General features: G+C 38.4%; 1 protein-coding gene across 1 annotated transcript; it reads right to left on the bottom strand.

Moving 5' to 3' along the window:
• Positions 1–412: 412 nt before the first annotated feature.
• sec11a (SEC11 homolog A, signal peptidase complex subunit) lies at positions 413–17,506 on the bottom strand. The gene is made up of 6 exons (NM_203804.1): positions 17,410–17,506; positions 14,169–14,278; positions 11,677–11,826; positions 11,315–11,434; positions 4,385–4,442; positions 413–931 (listed from the first exon to the last, which is right to left on the bottom strand). The coding sequence occupies exons 1-6, from the start codon at positions 17,458–17,460 to the stop codon at positions 881–883; spliced, it is 540 nt and encodes a 179-aa protein (NP_989135.1). The 5' UTR covers positions 17,461–17,506; the 3' UTR covers positions 413–880.
• Between the last annotated feature and the right edge of the window lie 1,168 nt (positions 17,507–18,674).

The following is an 18,674-nucleotide window of genomic DNA, read 5'->3' as shown; positions in this document are numbered from 1 at the left end:
ACCACTGACATTTTTTACCAACCAGTTTTTCTAACTAAATGACACCATTAATAAAAGTGTCAGTTTTGAATCGTGGGCGACTAATCTTTCTGTGGGACATTACCCTAAAAAGTTATCAGGAATGAGTTGCCACAACAAGTAAGAAAACACAGCGACTAAATAAAGACATTTGGGAAATCTTCAGAGATAATGAGGGATTTCTATCACTGTGCAAATATTGATATTTGACATGTCTGTTATCAGTAGCCATAATTGTATGTATTTAGTTGATAATATTTGCAAATACATTGTGACTATGCATGTACGTATGTGTAACCCTCTGAAGCCAGCAGCAGACATGCAGTGTATCACAAAGGTTTAACTGTAGCCTTACACTTAAATAAATACTATTCTACTACTACTCACAAACAGGTCCAGATCACAGTTTATTCTGTGTGACTGCAAAAACACTGCACATACACAAATTCCAAGATAGGCACTTCCGAATAATGTGCACAGGCTTCAAAATACAAACACTGAAACTTTGGCATTTTGTTTTAATATTAAAAAAATGTCCATCCAAAGTACAAAATAATAAAGAAAAAAAAAGGAAAAGCAAACAGCAAAGCGGATACGAATGCATAACCTCTGCTAGCAGAAGCAGAGTACCAGTGCTAGAGAAGGTCAGGTTTCAACGCTCTATATCCACTCAGTCCATTCTGTAGCCAGGAGTGGCTACACGCATGTACAGATTGTTATGTGTAGAAAAGAAATACTGCTCTCCAAATGTAAAAGTTGAAACAGTCAGAAAAGGTTTGTCCTTTTACATTTCATATTCAGGCAAATGATAGATGATTTCCATGAATAGTCTCTCCGGTGCCTACTGTAACTGAAGGCACTCTCATTCCCGGTGTACTAGGACAAACAAGCCTAAGAGGAACAGAACAGCATACTGAAACAAAAAAAACAGAAATGTTAGTGTGATCATAGATAGTCACCTTAGAACAGTAATATCCAAATGTTCCCATGTGGGCAGGTTTATCCGATATGTATTTTGGTTTTAGTACTATGCAAAAGTTTTAGCTGTTGGCTGGATTGCAACTGGGCATTACCATGCAGAAGTACCAATTACACAAAAGCAACACCTTAAAAATATTTAGGATGTATAATCTATTTATTAACAGCAGGACTGTGACAAAAAAGCAATGTTTTGGGGAGTAGAGGTCTCCCTTTGTTAGTGCAACAGTTATTGTGACTAAATGAGGTTGCTACCCTCCCAAACATTGACCTTTGTAACCATCCTGACTGTTGTTTGCTACTTCTATTGTGCATCTGTTACAGTTGAGGAGATACAGTGGAGGAAATAATTATTTGACCCCTCACTGATTTTGTAAGTTTGTCCAATGACAAAGAAATGAAAAGTCTCAGAACAGTATCATTTCAATGGTAGGTTTATTTTAACAGTGGCAGATAGCACATCAAAAGGAAAATCGAAAAAATAACTTTAAATAAAAGATAGCAACTGATTTGCATTTCATTGAGTGAAATAAGTTTTTGAACCCTCTAACAAAAAAAGACTTAATACTTAGTGGAAAAACCCTTGTTTGCAAGCACAGAGGTCAAACGTTTCTTGTAATTGATGACCAAGTTTGCGCACATTTTAGGAGGAATGTTGGTCCACTCCTCTTTGCAGATCATCTCTAAATCCCTAAGGTTTCGAGGCTGTCTCTGTGCAACTCTGAGCTTGAGCTCCCTCCATAGGTTTTCTATTGGATTAAGGTCCGGAGACTGACTAGGCCACTCCATGACCTTAATGTGCTTCTTCTTGAGCCACTCTTTTGTTGCCTTTGCTGTATGTTTTGGGTCTTTGTCGTGCTGGAACACCCATCCACGACCCATTTTCAGTTTCCTGGCAGAGGGAAGGAGGTTGTCGTTCAGGATTTCACGATACATGGCTCCGTCCATTTTCCCGTTAATGCGAATAAGTTGTCCTGTGCCCTTAGCAGAAAAACACCCCCAAAGCAAAATGTTTCCACCCCCATGCTTGACGGTGGGGACGGTGTTTTGGGGGTCATAGGCAGCATTTTTCTTCCTCCAAACACAGCGAGTTGAGTTAATGCCAAAGAGCTCTATTTTGGTCTCATCAGACCACAGCACCTTCTCCCAGTCACTCACAGAATCATTCAGGTGTTCATTGGCAAACTTCAGACGGGCCTGCACATGTGCCTTCTTGAGCAGGGGGACCTTGCGAGCCCTGCAGGATTTTAATCCATTGCGGTGTAATGTGTTTCCAATGGTTTTCTTGGTGACTGTGGTCCCTGCTAATTTGAGGTCATTAACTAACTCCTCCCGTGTAGTTCTAGGATGCTTTTTCACCTTTCTCAGAATCATTGACACCCCACGAGGTGAGATCTTGCGTGGAGCCCCAGAGCGAGGTCGATTGATGGTCATTTTGTGCTCCTTCCATTTTCGAACAATCGCACCAACAGTTGTCACCTTGTCTCCCAGCTTCTTGCTAATGGTTTTGTAGCCCATTCCAGCCTTGTGCAGGTCTACAATTTTGTCTCTGACATCCTTGGACAGCTCTTTGGTCTTTCCCATGTTGGAGAGTTTGGAGTCTGCTTGATTGATTGATTCTGTGGACAGGTGTCTTTTATACAGGTGACTAGTTAAGACAGGTGTCCTTAATGAGGTTGACTAATTGAGTAGAAGTGTCTAACCACTCTGTGGGAGCCAGAACTCTTGATGGTTGGTAGGGGTTCAAAAACTTATTTCACTCAATGAAATGCAAATCAGTTGCTATCTTTTATTTAAAGTTATTTTTTCGATTTTCCTTTTGATGTGCTATCTGCCACTGTTAAAATAAACCTACCATTGAAATGATACTGTTCTGAGACTTTTCATTTCTTTGTCATTGGACAAACTTACAAAATCAGTGAGGGGTCAAATAATTATTTCCTCCACTGTATAACATATAGTTGTGGATCTGATAATATTGGAAGGTCTTGGGGGTCTTGAAAGGACACATCCAGCCACTGACATCCAATTGGATTGAGTTACATAAAATAAACCACTACAATAAGTGCAAATACATATGCTTAAGTTTCCATACCTAGGAAACTATGAAACTGGGCATTCATTCGTGGTCTATCAGGAGGCCGAGTGGAACATGAATGCTGTTAAGTGTTTGTGTACTAGGCCTTACAATATTAGAATACACATATGTGGACTTCACTGAGGAACAATCTTTTCTACAATAATTATATTTGCAAGGCGGCAGTTTTCATACTGAACAATCTGCCTTACGACCAAACTCATGGTATTTTGGGGTGATGGTTTAACTCAAAGATCACTGAGGCATTATTTATAACTACCAACATTTACATTTCTCAGCTCAGTATTGCCGAGAGCTGGGCAGAAATAGCTATGGAGCCAAGCTAACAAACACTGGTTTGGGAGCTTTTTGGCCTGAAATGGGGAATATAAGATGTTAAGCATCTGGGGTGTGTTAAAGAGTTGTGTGTGGGGAGGTTCTTAAGTATTGCACATTTAATTTAAAGCATTTATAATAAACACATAGCAATTGAAGTAGTACAAATGAAGTACAACACAGAGCATAAGAGTATACTTATGTATTTTTCAGTGCTTCTTCCCTTTAAGATAGCCAATCCCCATGCAGGTTTACTAGGACTAAACTTTAGACACAATTAGCATCCAGAAAGCTTTATAGTAGAAGGAAGGTGCGTGCACTTGAGCTCCTGTTCTCCCTTCTCAAGGTTGCAACTCACCAACAAGTGGGCCCCACGGCTGGGTCCCCCTGGAGACCCAGACCCACCGGCATTGAGATGACTTTTCCCCCTAATGGCAGCCCTGGTGTAGGGGGTCAGCAACTCCCTCAATGGAGCGGTTCCCCAAGGACAAAGGATTAGCAGTAGGCCATATTCTTAGGTAAATCACTTTAAAACAATAATTACTTTTTTAATCAATGCTAATTGGGAAAAAAAAAGTTTTACATGCCCAGAAAAATGTCTTTAAAAATGTTTAATCTGTGAGCAATTTTAATATCACAGGTTTTGCAACACATTTGTAAGATGGGTAATTTCATAGCTTTTATACATAAGAGAATGTCCCTGAGATCACTTTTAATGTTCCTGCCCCTAAGCCTCCAGCTATTTATTAAACTGAAAACTACCTAGAATCAATGGCTTATTAACTAATCAGCTAAATGTGGTTTTGCTCTGTATTTCTTCCATACAATAACCACTGCAACAATAATGACGCCTAAAGGGAAATGAATAGACCAGAAATGCTTCATGTTATTACTGAACAATAGAAAACAAGCATTCTTAAAATTAAATTAGCTTGTACCATACAACCATAATGAACAGCTTTATAATCAACTTACCTTAAATTTCGGATAGTCATTCATCAGGATAGTTACAATTCCAATATAAGGAACAAATCTGAAACATAAACACACACCTCTTTAATGGCTGACTGAATTTTAAACTTAGAGAGTTATTTGTATATATTCTCCAAACGCCCCTACTGTATAGCCCACCAGGATACCCGACAGACACTAGGACCTTAAATGAAAGTGGTTTCTGTAAGTGCTTATGGTTGTATTTACATAGACCTTTCTGATAAAGTTTACATAGTTTTTAGTTTTTTTCAGTTATTTGCTTTCTTCTTCGGACTCTTTCAAGCTTTCAAAGGGGAGTCACTGACCCTGGCAGGCCATAAACTATTGCTCTGTGACGCTACAATTTGATTATTATTGTCATTTATATTACTTGCTTTCTATCCAAGCCCCCTCCTATTTATATTTCAGTCTCTCTTTCAATCCACTGGCTGGTTGCTAGGGTTACTTAGACCAACAGCAACCTATAGCTGCTAAAATTCCAAAATGGAGAGCTGCTGAACAAAAAACACATGATTTGAAAACCATTAAAAAATGCAGATCAGTTGCAAATGGTTTTAGAATATTACCCTCTACATCATACTAAAAGTTAATTCAAAGGTGAACAACCCCTTTAAGAAACATTTAATTCTGCTGAACTCTCCAGAAACACTCTCTCACATTCCTATTGGGAAAGCTATTCCCAGGGCTACACAAGACTTCTCAAACTCTGATAAATCAAGTTTTAACAGCTGCCAGGCTAGCACTCACGATCCATTGGAAGTCAGCAACTCCACCCTCACTGGCCGAAGTAGCAATTAAATAGCAACAAAGTTTGAATCCAGAATAGCCTATACAGCCTATACATAATAAAACCACTCAATTTCTGGAGACATGGGCCATGTAGGAACTCATAGGTCCAAAACGACTGACCCAATGGAAACCTCATTCAGTGATATATGCAAGACAGAGAAATCCCAATGGGTTCTGCACCTCTTCTCTAGCCAAAAATCTACCATCATCACTAAAGTAAGACCATATATCACAGCTATGACCACACAAATAGTCCGCTGGACACCAAAAACAGACTCACCCAATACCCCACCCACGAACTCATGGAATACCTAACGAGGCTATGCATTCTGTTGATTACAATTTTTTTATGTTGCAGTAATTTGTATGTCATGTTTATGTTTACCATATTCTCTCTTTCTTCCATAATAAAAATTTAAGTAACAAAAAAAAGAGAAACATTTAATTGAACCAGGGGCCGTACTGAAAAGAATGATAATGTAATATAACACTTTTCATCATTGTATTGTTGTATGGGACAATGTGATTGGGACCTAGGGTTTTACAGATAAGGGATCTTTCCATAATATGGCTCTTCATACCTAAAGTCTATTAAAAAATGATTTAAATATTATATAAAGCCAACTGGATGTTCTACCTCCAATAAGGATTAATTATACCTTAGTTGGGATCAAGTACAAGGTACTGTTTTATTATTACAGAGAAAAAGGTAATCAATTTTAAAATATGGAATTATTTGGCCTTTCTGTAATTCAATGCTCTCTGGATAACAGATTCCCCTACCTGTACCCTGCTTATGGTACTCATTGGACTAAAATCTGTTGCCCAGATTGGTAATGTAAGAATTGAACTGCCCTTCAGACACTCTATTTACATAGAAATCCTCCAAAGATTTATCTTTATAAACCAGGATTTGCACTGCTCTACAATAACGGGTGCCATCTATTCTCTATTATTGGACAAATTATCTGGCAGAAGAAGCAGAAGACTGAGCATTGCCTTTAAGTAAAATGTCTTAAAAAATGTAATATAGTAACTAATACATCAGTTATATTTTGTCTTGAATGCACACAATCTAGTTTCAGTATATGTATTTTCTATATCAACAGGCATTCTACCCCATTTTTGACGTGAGTGCAATGAATACGGCTTACATGCTTTTCCCCAGACAATGGGTTGTTAGCATTCAGCCATAATACCCGTTCCCTTGACATTTCTAGTCAGAAAATGTATATTATTTTCATGAATATTTCTTAGATTTACACACCACTACATCAGAAACAGATGCCAAGGCCAAACTAGAATTAGAATAAAGGTAGACTGATGTGAAAAAAATAAAAGAATAACACAATATATAACTATCTACAGGCACATAAGTCAGGTGGCATTTCATATTGATGTGCTGACCTACAAACATAATGGGTGTAAGAAATGTTTCTTCATTTATGCAAAAAATATTCCTTGTGAGTTAATGAAGTGAGTCTGTGACAATGACCTATAGATGTGTCATTGCACAATGGCTAATAAATTCTGGGATTTTGCAATAGGAATCATCAGACTAAACCTGACATTTCCCCATGTAACACTTGACTGGATAACATTAGGGGGTTAAAAGACAGTAGAATGTGATCACTGGAGGCTGAGAGAAACCACCAGCTCTGCATATTACGCAGCTTAAATCGGCAGTGCTTCGGTTTGACATTAGGATTCATCATTATGATGTGACTTATAACGTAAAGGTTTAAAATCAGTGTGACAGAAATGGATGCATTAGTATGTATGGTGAATGTGTGGCTGAACTGCCTCTATTATTTGTCTGTAATAGTTCTACTATTATGTGTTAAAAAAAACTGTAACATAAAACACCCCAACGTGCACTAAGCAAGGAAAGGTACCCTAAACATTTATATAAACAACAGGACAAAGAGTTGATTGTTGTGTCTGAGAGCTACAGAAAACTAAAAGAGATAATGAAAAGGTTATCAAAGGAGAAGGAAAGTAATTTTGGCATTTTACTGCCAATAGATTTGCCACATTAGTGCCCCCTAGAACACTATATTCAGCAGAAAGCTTTGCTATACTCGAGTAAAGAGCCCTAGAAGCTCCCTCTGATAGTAGCTGCCATTTTAGCTTGGTCTTGGTAGCTTCCTGCTGCAAGTTATAGCTGTTAGAAGCTCAGATCACACAATCATAAGGGAGTGGAGGGGGCAGGAGAAGGGAGGGGGAGAGAACTGAGCAGACTCGTGCCCCAAACCTGAAGGAGCCCTAAAAGAGAGGAAGTCTGATACCGAAGAACATGTTCACAAAAAAGGAGACAAGAAATCCTGCATTTTTTTTTATAGAGAACTGCAGCATTTCTGTAAGTGCTTATGGCTGCATTTACATAGACCTTTCTGATAAAGCTTACTTAGTTTTTACCTTTCCTTCTCCTTTAAGAGGTAATAGAAAGAGAGGCTATTACTAATATTTATATGTTCTTCAGCAGATAATAAATATACCTTAAGCTGTTTCAGCCTATCTCACTGGCCAGTAAGAGACAAAGGGGGGGATTAAAAAGTGTTGGTAAGTACACAGTTCTCAGAGCGTTGGTCACCAAACTGTAAAAATGTCATAAGCACAACAAATTCACAGAAGGTCTCTTATAGTTTTATCAATTTGTCGTAATGCTGGCAAGTTTTAAAAAGTGTTGTATACGTGATAAAAAAAATTGTGCCAAAAAAATTTAATCATTTTGGTTTAAAAAGTGTCTTGTATGCAACTAATTCCTGAAAAGGTTCAACAAAGTATTAGTTTAAGGGTGTGCACACTTATGCAACCACATTATTTTAGTTTTCTTCCCTCCACCTAAAAGATTTCAGTTTGTTTTTCAACTGAGTGGTACAGTTTATAGGTCACATTAAAGGTGGAAAAAGTTCTGAAATGATTTATTTTTGTACAACACAGGAACCTGACATTTTACCAGGGGTGTGTAGACTTTTTATATCGACTGCATAGGACAGGAAAAAGGTGTTCACCCCAAAACCTTACTCTAATTCAACCTTGACTTCCAGTATCTAGGGATAAAACAGGATTCTTAATTTGATGAAATCTTAAAATAAGAAGGCACTCTTATATGGAAAAATACTAAAGCAAATAGGCTTCTTCCAAATTTACTTTTAAATGGCTTTTGCTCTGGACACCCAGGAAAGGCTCTGGTTCCCAGGCCTTGGCTACAGTAGCCAAGGGTGGAGAGGAGTCACTAGTAAACACAGGTAAGCAATGGAGAAGTTAGATTAACACATTATACTTGTTAGAAAACTTTTCAAAGTCATACTGACATACTGCTGTAGAAATCTGGAATACATTAGAATATATTTAATAAGCCCATCCTGTGAATAGTTTTAGTTCTAACAACTTGTAGAAGTACACAGGCACATGTTTAGTTAACTTACCATACATTAAATGTTCTCCTACTATTTAAACTACAGTTCCTACTAATGAACACTATTGCTGTGGTCTGTGTACTGACAAGATTAAAACCAAGGCCTAGTCAGAAAGTCAGCTACACTACAGTTACAGCCAGCTACAGAATCTTGACAAAGTTTGCTACAGAGCAGCATGCCTTTTCCCTGAAGTAAGCTACACTGTAGAACCATCTCAGGCAAAAGTGTGGCCTATCCTGGACTGCATTAATGTCAAGGCAACATTCTATGTTAATAACAAGGTAACATTCTAGTTTAGTTGACAGTAACTCCCATCCTCAAACTCAACATATCTTTGACAAAGCACAGATCTGGCTCAAAGGCTGGATACCAAAGCCAGTGTACATGTTATCTAATTTATTTTGCTATTCCTGGATGAACTTCTCACATCCAAAATCACCACAAACTCAGCAGTGCTGAGCTCCAGGCCTCTTTATTGGTGCATATTTTTTAGGCAGAGCAATCAGTTACCTATTTACCTGCATGGATTTTTCAAAATGTGCATTCCATGTAAAGATCTTACAAACTCATAGTTAGGGTCCATGTTTTACGCTCTTTAGACACTGCCTGAACCCTTCTACTTGCAAGTATCATAAATCTGCATAGAAAGTATTTTAAAATCTTTGATTTATTCACTCATGCATATTCTTGATTATGTATATATATATATATATAATGCTCCCCATATTGCTACAGTACTGCTAGTTTATCTCCCTTATTAAGCTTATGGCACACAGGGCATATTCTTTGACCCCACAGCTGTTATTTGCTTCAATGGAAACCATGATTTCGAGCCAAAAACACAAGTAACATGATCTATGAAATGCTTTTTGACAGTAAGTTAGCTTTAAGGTGTTACCTAAGTATTAAGCCATTTTTTTTATATGTGTCCTAAGATAAACTGCGCTCATACATTATGACTGTGTAATGTTTGGGGCTAAGAACCAATGGGGTGTCATGGGGTCCCAGTGAAAACTCTGATGTATGCCCCTGAGCTTTAATATATTCATTAATATGTTTATATCTTTGTAGCAGCTATTAAGAATGATATAAGATTTAGACTAGAAACTGGTCCATGCCGCTTATGTTGACTGGCCTACATGTCGGTGGCAAAGCGCACGCTCATTGTGCTTTGGCCTCTAGGTTCTTACCAGTTGATTGCTGATTGGTACATTTTGTGCATTCCCAGTATTGTCACCATGGAGAGTGTTGCATAGGGGGACAAATACTCACAGAGCAGATGGGCTTCAGGGGGTTGGGGTAAATTCTGAGGCATCAGGTTCAATGCATTATGTGGTTTCAGTTGCCCTTTAAACTTCACAATTACTTTTCTTTAGTAAAATTTTTGTTTTTCAGTGGACTGATTAACCTTATTCTAAGGTGAAAAATTACTAAGAGGCCAGGCATTATTGATATTGATCAAATATGTAAGTTGAGCTGCAATATATACATCCTTACAAACACAAAGATAAATACTCAGCAGCAGGTAAAATTAGCTGAAGAAAAGGAAGTTTAGTGGCAGTGTAAAATTCAGAAATCAAAATGTAAAAATAATTGGGTAGCACATTACATGTGCCTTTACCTTCTGCCTTGTTATTACCCTTTCATGGTCCTTATTATTTACTGTACAAACAGCCACAACAGTCTGGTTATTTGCAAGCAATTTTATTGTGCCATTACCACTTAACAAGAATCAATATAAGAGATTAATCTCTGGGTCATAATGTTCAAACATATTCAACAAATGGAAAAGATGTAGCTGTCAGTTGCTTGATAAGGAAGTGATTAAAAAACCCCTAACAGGAGATAAAGGTACCTTATCATTGCCTGTAAAACCTGTCTGTCATGGAACAAGTTCCTAACTGGTGATGCAAAACAATTATATACTGTATATACTCGAGTATAAGCCTAGTTTTTCAGCACCCAAAATGTGCTGAAAAAGTCACCCTCTGCTTATACTCGAGTCGGGTGCCATGGGTCCCTCTAGACTAGCACCCTCTCTTCCTTTGTGTGCAAATTAGGCCACCTGCAACCAGACCCTCCAGTGCCCTGGCCCGCTCCCACTAGAAATACTTATTTCCCCTTACATCTCCTCCGGGACTGGGTCTGCTGCCAGTTTGCCAATGTGCAATGAGTGTGGGGTAGTACTCATATTGTTTTTGTTGACCCTCTTCTCTGCTTACAGAGCTAGTTTAATGTTTTTCTTTGAAATAAATATTGAAAAACATATACCCAACTGATGCCTCAATTAATGTAATTTTATTGGTATTTATTTTGATTGTTAAAACTTAGCAGTAGCTGCTGCATTTCCCACCCTAGGCTTATACTCGAGTCAATAAGTTTTTCCAGTTTTCTTAGGTAAAATTAGGTACCTCGGCTTATATTCGGATCAGCTTATACTCGAGTATATACTGTACTTCAATGAAGGAAATACATATCTTGGTTAATAATACCCCATCTTGACCATATCAGCCTTTAAAGTTTGAATCTGCAATATATAGTCATATAGCTTTCCTAAGGGCTCTGGCACACAAGGGAGTTTAGTCGCCTGATATGACATCCCACCGGTGAAAATGTAAATCGCCGGTGGGATGGCATACGCGGCCAATGACTCAAATAAAATAAATGATTCTTGGCATCCACAAGTTATCTGTGTACTCACCCTCTGGCTCTTCCCACAACATCCTTTTTCTCTAGCCAGTTCTGCCCCTGTTTGTACAAGCCTCGATCATCCACTGCATTGTTGTCTCCCTTGGTCAGAAACTTAATATCTCCATTTTCCCTTAAAAGAAAGAAAAACTGATAATTGATCTGTGGATCCACTAAATATCAGAGATAAGGTCATTCCTTTCATGAACAGAATATCTGTGAATTCTCCCTGAAGAAAGGTGGACTATTACATATTGTGCCCGGTTTTGTGCAAACTACTACTTTAACGTCAGTTCCTTTATAATGTGTTTAAAGTAACTAGGTATTCCCATCCTACTATACTGTACCTTCTATGACATTAAAATCTCTACTCACTTTTCATGGATCTTTAGGACACGATGTACAATGGGTATCTCTCTTCCCTCTATCCTAAAGACCACAATTTCCCCAACTCTGATAGGGTCATCTACACGGTTGGTCAAGAAAAGCAGATCCCCACGATGGAATGCAGGCTCCATGCTGCCACTAAAATAAAGAAAAGTGAGAAAAAAGATAAATTATGTATGAAATATGTAAAGGCTTGTATTTATTTAGAATTATTTATTAAGTTCCCACACCCTCTAACTCATGATAAATTTCTAAAAAATAAAAATAAAAAAAATCCCAATTTAAACAATGCACTATATAACAAAAAAATAAAAACACATAGTAAAGTTATTATATCATTAGCTTATGCATGCAAAGATCTGTATCTGGTAAAATAGCTGATTTTCACTAATAAGCTGTATGAAGCTGCTTTTAGATCAGTACAAATACATTTGGGGGGCTCAAACATTGCTTTCTAAGTACTTCTGCTTTTAATAAATGATTCTTCAACTTTTACCATATATCTTGCCACTACCATAATTGTGTTTAGGAAATTCACAGCTGAAATGTAATATCTGGAAAAGAAAGCAAGTGGAAATAAAACAGATTCTACTATAGGTTTAACAAACACAAAAAGGAAATGATCTGGCTTGTGCTTAACAAGCCAACTTCCAGGCTGCTCTTTTAGATTTCACAAGCTGCTATCCCACAAACACATATCTTGATATTTACACACAGAAAGGTATGTTGTATGAAAACCAAGTCAACAGATCAGAGAAGTAAATGACCTTTAAAAGCAATCTCTATTAATTTGATAAGAGATGTCAGGTGCTGTAAGTATTTGCTTTATTAAGCCATCACTCAGAAATAGATATATACCCCTACTCTGAAAAATAAATAAATGAGCAAGTGTGATAAGCAAAAGGGTAAGGTTTTTATCAGCAAAACCTTTAGGGCAGGTCTTAGTGATATTAAAGCGAGAAAAATATTATCTGTGAAATTTGAATAACTGTCATTAGCTGACAGCTGAAGATGCCGAGTGTTTTTTATTAAGCTGAGGTCATTAACAGATGAGGTTGTGTTGATCAATTTTATTGTTCCAAAACCCCCAACTAAAACATTGTGTTTGATCATTCAAACACATACTGGGGTGAATTGTAAGGCATTATTACTACCACTCCATTAACCATCTCTCATAGAAGGAATCTAATAATTATTTCTATTTTATGCTTTAATATTTATTTGTCAAGTGACTCTGTGCTTGTTAATAAATCTATAAGGCAGCTATTGGGGGTAAAACTGTTGCAGTGTCCCTGAAAAAAAAAATCTATATTTTTTTCTATTTGTACAGGACCCCAGTGTTGTAATTCTAAAGGTCCCCTAGGTAAGAAGTGGCTAAGCCTTGCTATTGGACATCAAGAGTACTATGCGAAACGTCCTATTTATTTGTCATACTAATTCTATATTGTAACATAAATGTTTAAATATACTTAACTTTCAATTTAAAGGGTACAGGATTCCTTATCCTGGAACCTGATATCTTGAAAGCTCAGTATTATGGGAAGCCCATCTCCCATACATCCCATTTTAAGGAAATAAGTCTCATTTTTAAAAATGATTTCCTTTTTCTCTGTAAATCTAAAACTGTTCCTTGTACTTGACGGTAACTAAGCTGTATGAATCCATATTGGTGGGAAAAAAATTCCTACTGGGTACTACATGATTTACAGTAGACTTAAGGTAAGAAGTTATGGAAAACCTCCGGTCCCAAACATTCCACGTAATAGAAAGCTCTATTAAGCTAGAGGGCAAAAGAAATGCATACGTGTACCAGTTTTGAGTCTTGGATTAACCCCTCTAAAAGCAATTTAAAAGAATTTTTTATAAAATAGGTGACTGGTACACAGTAAGTTACCTGTCAGAAAGAAGCACAGAAAGAAGTTACATTTTCTACTAATATATTTTTAAACACATCAAATATATTACTATAACCTTTACATAGCTAAATTACCAATATTCAAAAGTCTATTTTACAATTCCAGCTGCAACCAACACATTCTGACTGGCTGTTTCCAGCAAGAGTCAGCAATCTGCACAGCTGATACACAACATGGCAGATTTGTTGGCAGTAGCAGAGAAATGTGAGGTTGATAAAGCGCACTAATAACCCATTTATCTCTCAAAAAACTGTAAGGAAAAACAATAAAACTCATATGAGAAATAGAATGTAGCATTCACTGCTATTAAATGGATTTTTCGGCAACAGTTCCCCTTCAGAAAATAAACGGATGAAAATTAAGGTAATAAGACTTGAAATTTGAGGCGTATTTATTATTATTCCTTATTTAGATAGTGCCAACATATTCTGCATCACTTCACATCTTTGCTCGTGTATAATCATTCAAGAAATTCATTTAACAAGCAAATAAAACAGACCCCGATTTACTTCAGAACAAGCGACACTCTGACAAACAACATAAAAGCCATAATACTGTGCATACCTCAAGACAACTACAATAGGGCTTTCACTACCAGTGATTACCATCAGACCCTTCCATATCATCAGAGCTGAAGACACGATCATACCAAAGTTTAAGACCTGGTAGTACAGCTGCAAAAAAAACAAGTAAACAATTTAGAGAAGAAGCCAAAAACCACAGAATGCATGAAGATATTATGTTCACCAGAGCTGGAGGAACCAGAAAAAGTCCTTACAATATAACATATGGGTATAAGGGTTGCAGGCAAGTCAGCCAAGTCATTTGGATCAATTCAGAGACAAAGGTTTTAGCTGTTAAAGGGGCTGTTCGCCCTCAAATTAACTTTCAGTATGATGTACAGAGTACTAGTCTGAGACAATTTGCAATTGGTCTTAATTTTTTATTATTTGCAGTTTTTGAATTATTTCATTTTTTGTTCAGCAGCTCTCCAGTTTGGAATTTCAGTGGCTATTTGGTTGTTAGGGTCCCAATTTAACCTAGCAACCAGACAGTGGTTTGAAAGAGAGACAGAAATATTAATAGAGAAGGTCCTAAAGAGTAATAAAAAGTATCAATAACAATAAAACTATAGTCTCACAGAGCTGCTGGGGTCAGTGACCCCCATATTAAAGTTGGAAAGAGACAGAAGAAGGCGGCAAATAATTCAAAAACTATAAAAGATCAAATATAAAGACCAGTTGAAAACTTGCAAAGAATAGGCCATTCTATAACATACTAAAAGTTAACCAGAAGGTGAACCACCTCTTTAAAAGTAGTACAAAATGCAGTTTAAAAGCAGACCGATTTTACACAATTTTCTAAAGAATTTTACACTTGCTATACTACACATCATGATAAAGCATGTGATTTTACCAGCCTTACTATGGCAGGAAAGTGGCAATGCATGGTGTATTTCAGTGTAATATTCCTTTTTTACACATCTTTACGGCAGATGCCCCAAGGAGGTCCATTGACATTACTATTTCAGGTTGCTCTGTTTTTTTTTTTTTTGTCTTTTAGCTATAGAAGATAGCAATTGACATAAGGAATACAAAGACTGATGGTTACAATTGAGATTGCCCATCTTAATTACTGGGGGTTTACAGAACTGATATGACAAACTTGTGGACAACAAATTAAGTCAAACAATCATACATGTATGATACAATATTATGGAGTAGTATCTTATGCCCAGTGCTTGCAGCAGCTGTCTCTGGCTTCATGTACTTCTGCCAGCCCTGCCTATCATCCTGTGCCTAGTAGTGCTGTCTCTTGGTCCCTTACTAACCTCTATGACATGTGGATATAGTTATTTTGCCCAGTCTCTCTGTCAGCACTACTTTTACCACAGCCTTGATAAGGAACTTGAATATCTACAGGGCTACAGGCTGCATTTGTTTTTACATTATAAGGAAGTTGTTTCAAGAAAATCTTCTTGTCATTGGAGTTAGGTCTTTTCCTGAGGCACAGTTGCAAGAGCTGTGGGGGTTTCCTTGCCTTTCTATGGATAAGTAATGCCAGGCAGTACACTGATGGATGAATGTCTATGTTTTATCTAAGTAAGTGCAACACAGCATTCTAAGCATAGGTTCTCTGTTGGCAACCTGGCTCACTGCATACATCTTTATTTTTCTACATATATATTTATTGTTTTTAACAAACATAGAAAAAACACAAACCAAAAGAAAAGCAGGATTGCCAGGTATCTTTTTTACATGAAAGATAGCCAGACAGTCTCCATTACGCATTGTTGCCATTATTACTTTGCTTTCAGTGTCCCCATACTTGTTCATATTTGTCTGGGCTTTTCCTGTGGATTTAAACTAGGTAGGCCACTGCTATGATAGCTAAGAATTGCTTTCCAGGTCTGTAGCTCAGAGATGTGCACACACATCTTTGACTTCCATGTAATCCATTTCCATCTCAGCTATCAGTACTGTACTTAATCCCTGTCAACTGTCTCAGTTATTATGAGCCCAATCCAGGTCAGAAATGTTTGGCCTCGTGTGGCTAACTCCCCTCCCAGCTTCTTTTAGCACAGTGCTGTCCAACTATAAATGCCTGTATTTTTTAAATATGTAATACTGTTCACACTTTTTAGTCCATGCATTGTTCACAACTCCATGCATTGTGTCACTGTATGTACTGCCTGCCCTATGCTGCCTGTGTGTATGGCGCACACAAAGGCAGCATAGGCCAGGCCGGGGCAGAGTATGGCACACACAGGCAGCATAGGGCAGGCAGAGTATGGCACACACAGGCAGCATAGGGCAGGCAGAGTATGGCACACACAGGCAGCATAGGGCAGGCAGAGTATGGCACACACAGGCAGCATAGGGCAGGCAGAGTATGGCACACACAGGCAGCATAGGGCAGGCAGAGTATGGCACACACAGGCAGCATAGGGCAGGTAGAGTATGGCGCACACACAGGCAGCATAGGACAGGCAGAGTATGGCACACACAGGCAGCATAGGGCAGGCAGAGTATGGCATACACAGGCATGATACACCATGCAGGGGGCCATTTCATCTCAATACTGATGCTATTTAAAGCTTCCACAAAGGTAAACATCAAAGCAGCCAGACAGTTGGGGGGCCACACAGAGGGTGGTCGTGAGCCGCCAGTTGGACAGCCCTGCTCTAGCCAATCAAAATGAATTATGACCTATAAGACCTCCTGACTTTATCCTCACCACTGTTTAGATTGTCTTTTTTGGACATGGCTTTGGTAGATCCCATCCTAACTGACATGGAGGGACTAAGAAGAAAATAAAAAATGTACTACTTGTCGTAAATTCCATACTGACATGTCAGGACTAGAAGAAATGGAATTTACGACAAGTAGGTAAGTTAAATTCTCGTTTTCAGGGAGGACCTCTTTCTCAGGTGTAGAGCATTAACATTTCAGGATGCCAGCTAGAAGTCCTGCTATAAGTAATGAAAACACCAATTGCCCAGGTCAGGCAGCTATTCTTGGCTCCTTAGACTCAGTGACTCTCTAGTATAATATATACTCCCTGTAACTCCCTGCGCCCAGTGTCTGTATAATGGCACTACTTCCACTACCCGCATCTGTTTCCCCTGCCTTCTCTATATCTCTGTACCCAGCCCCCTGTGCAGCTGCCTCTCTCTCCCCCTGTTCACGGTTCTCTAATGCGTCTTGCTTCCTGTCTGTGAAAATTGTTTCCTGTCGCAAATCTCTTCCTCTATCACGTCCATCAGACGTGTACACCGACCTGCCCGGATGGATGTGTTGCTCACCTGTCTTTTATTCATTCTCCTGACATCGTCTAAAAAATCCATAGATAACATGTTCGCTCCAAAGCGTGACCGGCGCCAAGAGAAGACAGCAAAGCACAGGAAGCAGAATCAGCCGCTAACATTCAGCCGCACTGAGCCTCGCCCGGAACAGAAGTTTCCATCAGTCCCATTTTAAATGAGGGCAGACCCCGTTGTCATGTGGGGGAAAAGCAGCCCTGCATGAATGTTTTAATCTTGTAGATAATTGGTTTGTTTGTGAATAAACATGTTATGATACCCATTAAACACACATGGCATTTGCATTCCTTTAGTTTAGTTAAATAATGTGATTGTTGATTATTCTTGCCCAAAATTAAAATGGCCGCAAAATGGCCTTTGCCTTGACAACTTTATTTATATGATCTGCAAATTGCAAACATGCATTGTACTAGCTACAAAATGGGAACATCACCATGATTTCTATTGCAGTAACAAGTCAAGCAGGATATTGTTTAAAATAAGATTTATCATCAACTGTACTATTTAAAAGGGAAATCTATAATAATACAGTAATTCTTTTCCAAAAACTTACAGACATAATTATACTCCACCAGGGCTGGAACTAGGGCTAGATAGGGTAGGTGCTTACCTAGGATGAGGCAGTGAGCCAGTAAGTGACTATGGGGCCTGGCGGCAAGGGCAGGGGAAGGGCTGAAGGGGCACTGGACAAGTTGTTATCCTAGCTCTGTACCTCTCCATACACAGAGCACACCTTTCTGATGGCACCCTCAGGAAAAACAGATCAACATGTTGATGTGGTCCAACCTTGACAGGATTGAAAAATACTTATTTGGCCAATTTTAGGCCATAAATGGGCTGAACAGGCCTCCTTGAGGGCCCCATAGACAGGTAAACTGCGGGTTGGGGCTCAGATTGGTAGCTTTTATTAGTTCCTGAAGTCCTTATCAGTACTTTTAAGGTGACCATAACTACAAACAGCCCTGGTGGGTTATTTAAAAGCATAGTTCAGCTCCTAAAACAAAATACCTCTCTATGGATATATGCCAGCAGCCATTCAGGCAGAAACACATGATCTTTCCTTAAAGAGTCGTTACACAAGGGCCACAAATTTGTAATGGTACCAGGGTCCTTTCAGTGGCATATTACTTTATGCTATTGTAGGGACCCATAGGGTTAAGCTCCCTATGGTGTTATCCCTTATCTATATCTTATCTGTGCTGTAATAGGGCAGAGCCCTCTACACTCAGATTACAGTTATTAGGCTA

This window comes from Xenopus tropicalis, chromosome 3, assembly GCF_000004195.4.
Source record: "Xenopus tropicalis strain Nigerian chromosome 3, UCB_Xtro_10.0, whole genome shotgun sequence".
In the NCBI taxonomy this organism is placed as follows: domain Eukaryota; kingdom Metazoa; phylum Chordata; class Amphibia; order Anura; family Pipidae; genus Xenopus; species Xenopus tropicalis.
Note: the sequence above shows the minus strand (reverse complement) of the source record. Positions and strands in the feature narration are given on the sequence as shown.

Excerpts from the sequence above, each read along its gene's own strand:
- sec11a (NM_203804.1), bottom strand. The coding sequence starts at position 17,460 with ATGTTATCTATGGATTTTTTAGACGATGTCAGGAGAATGAATAAAAGA. Across the intron at positions 11,827-14,168 it reads CCTATTGTAGTTGTCTTGAG|TGGCAGCATGGAGCCTGCAT; the intron begins GTATGCACAGTA and ends TCTTTATTTTAG. Across the intron at positions 4,443-11,314 it reads GTTGTGGGAAGAGCCAGAGG|ATTTGTTCCTTATATTGGAA; the intron begins GTGAGTACACAG and ends TTTATGTTTCAG.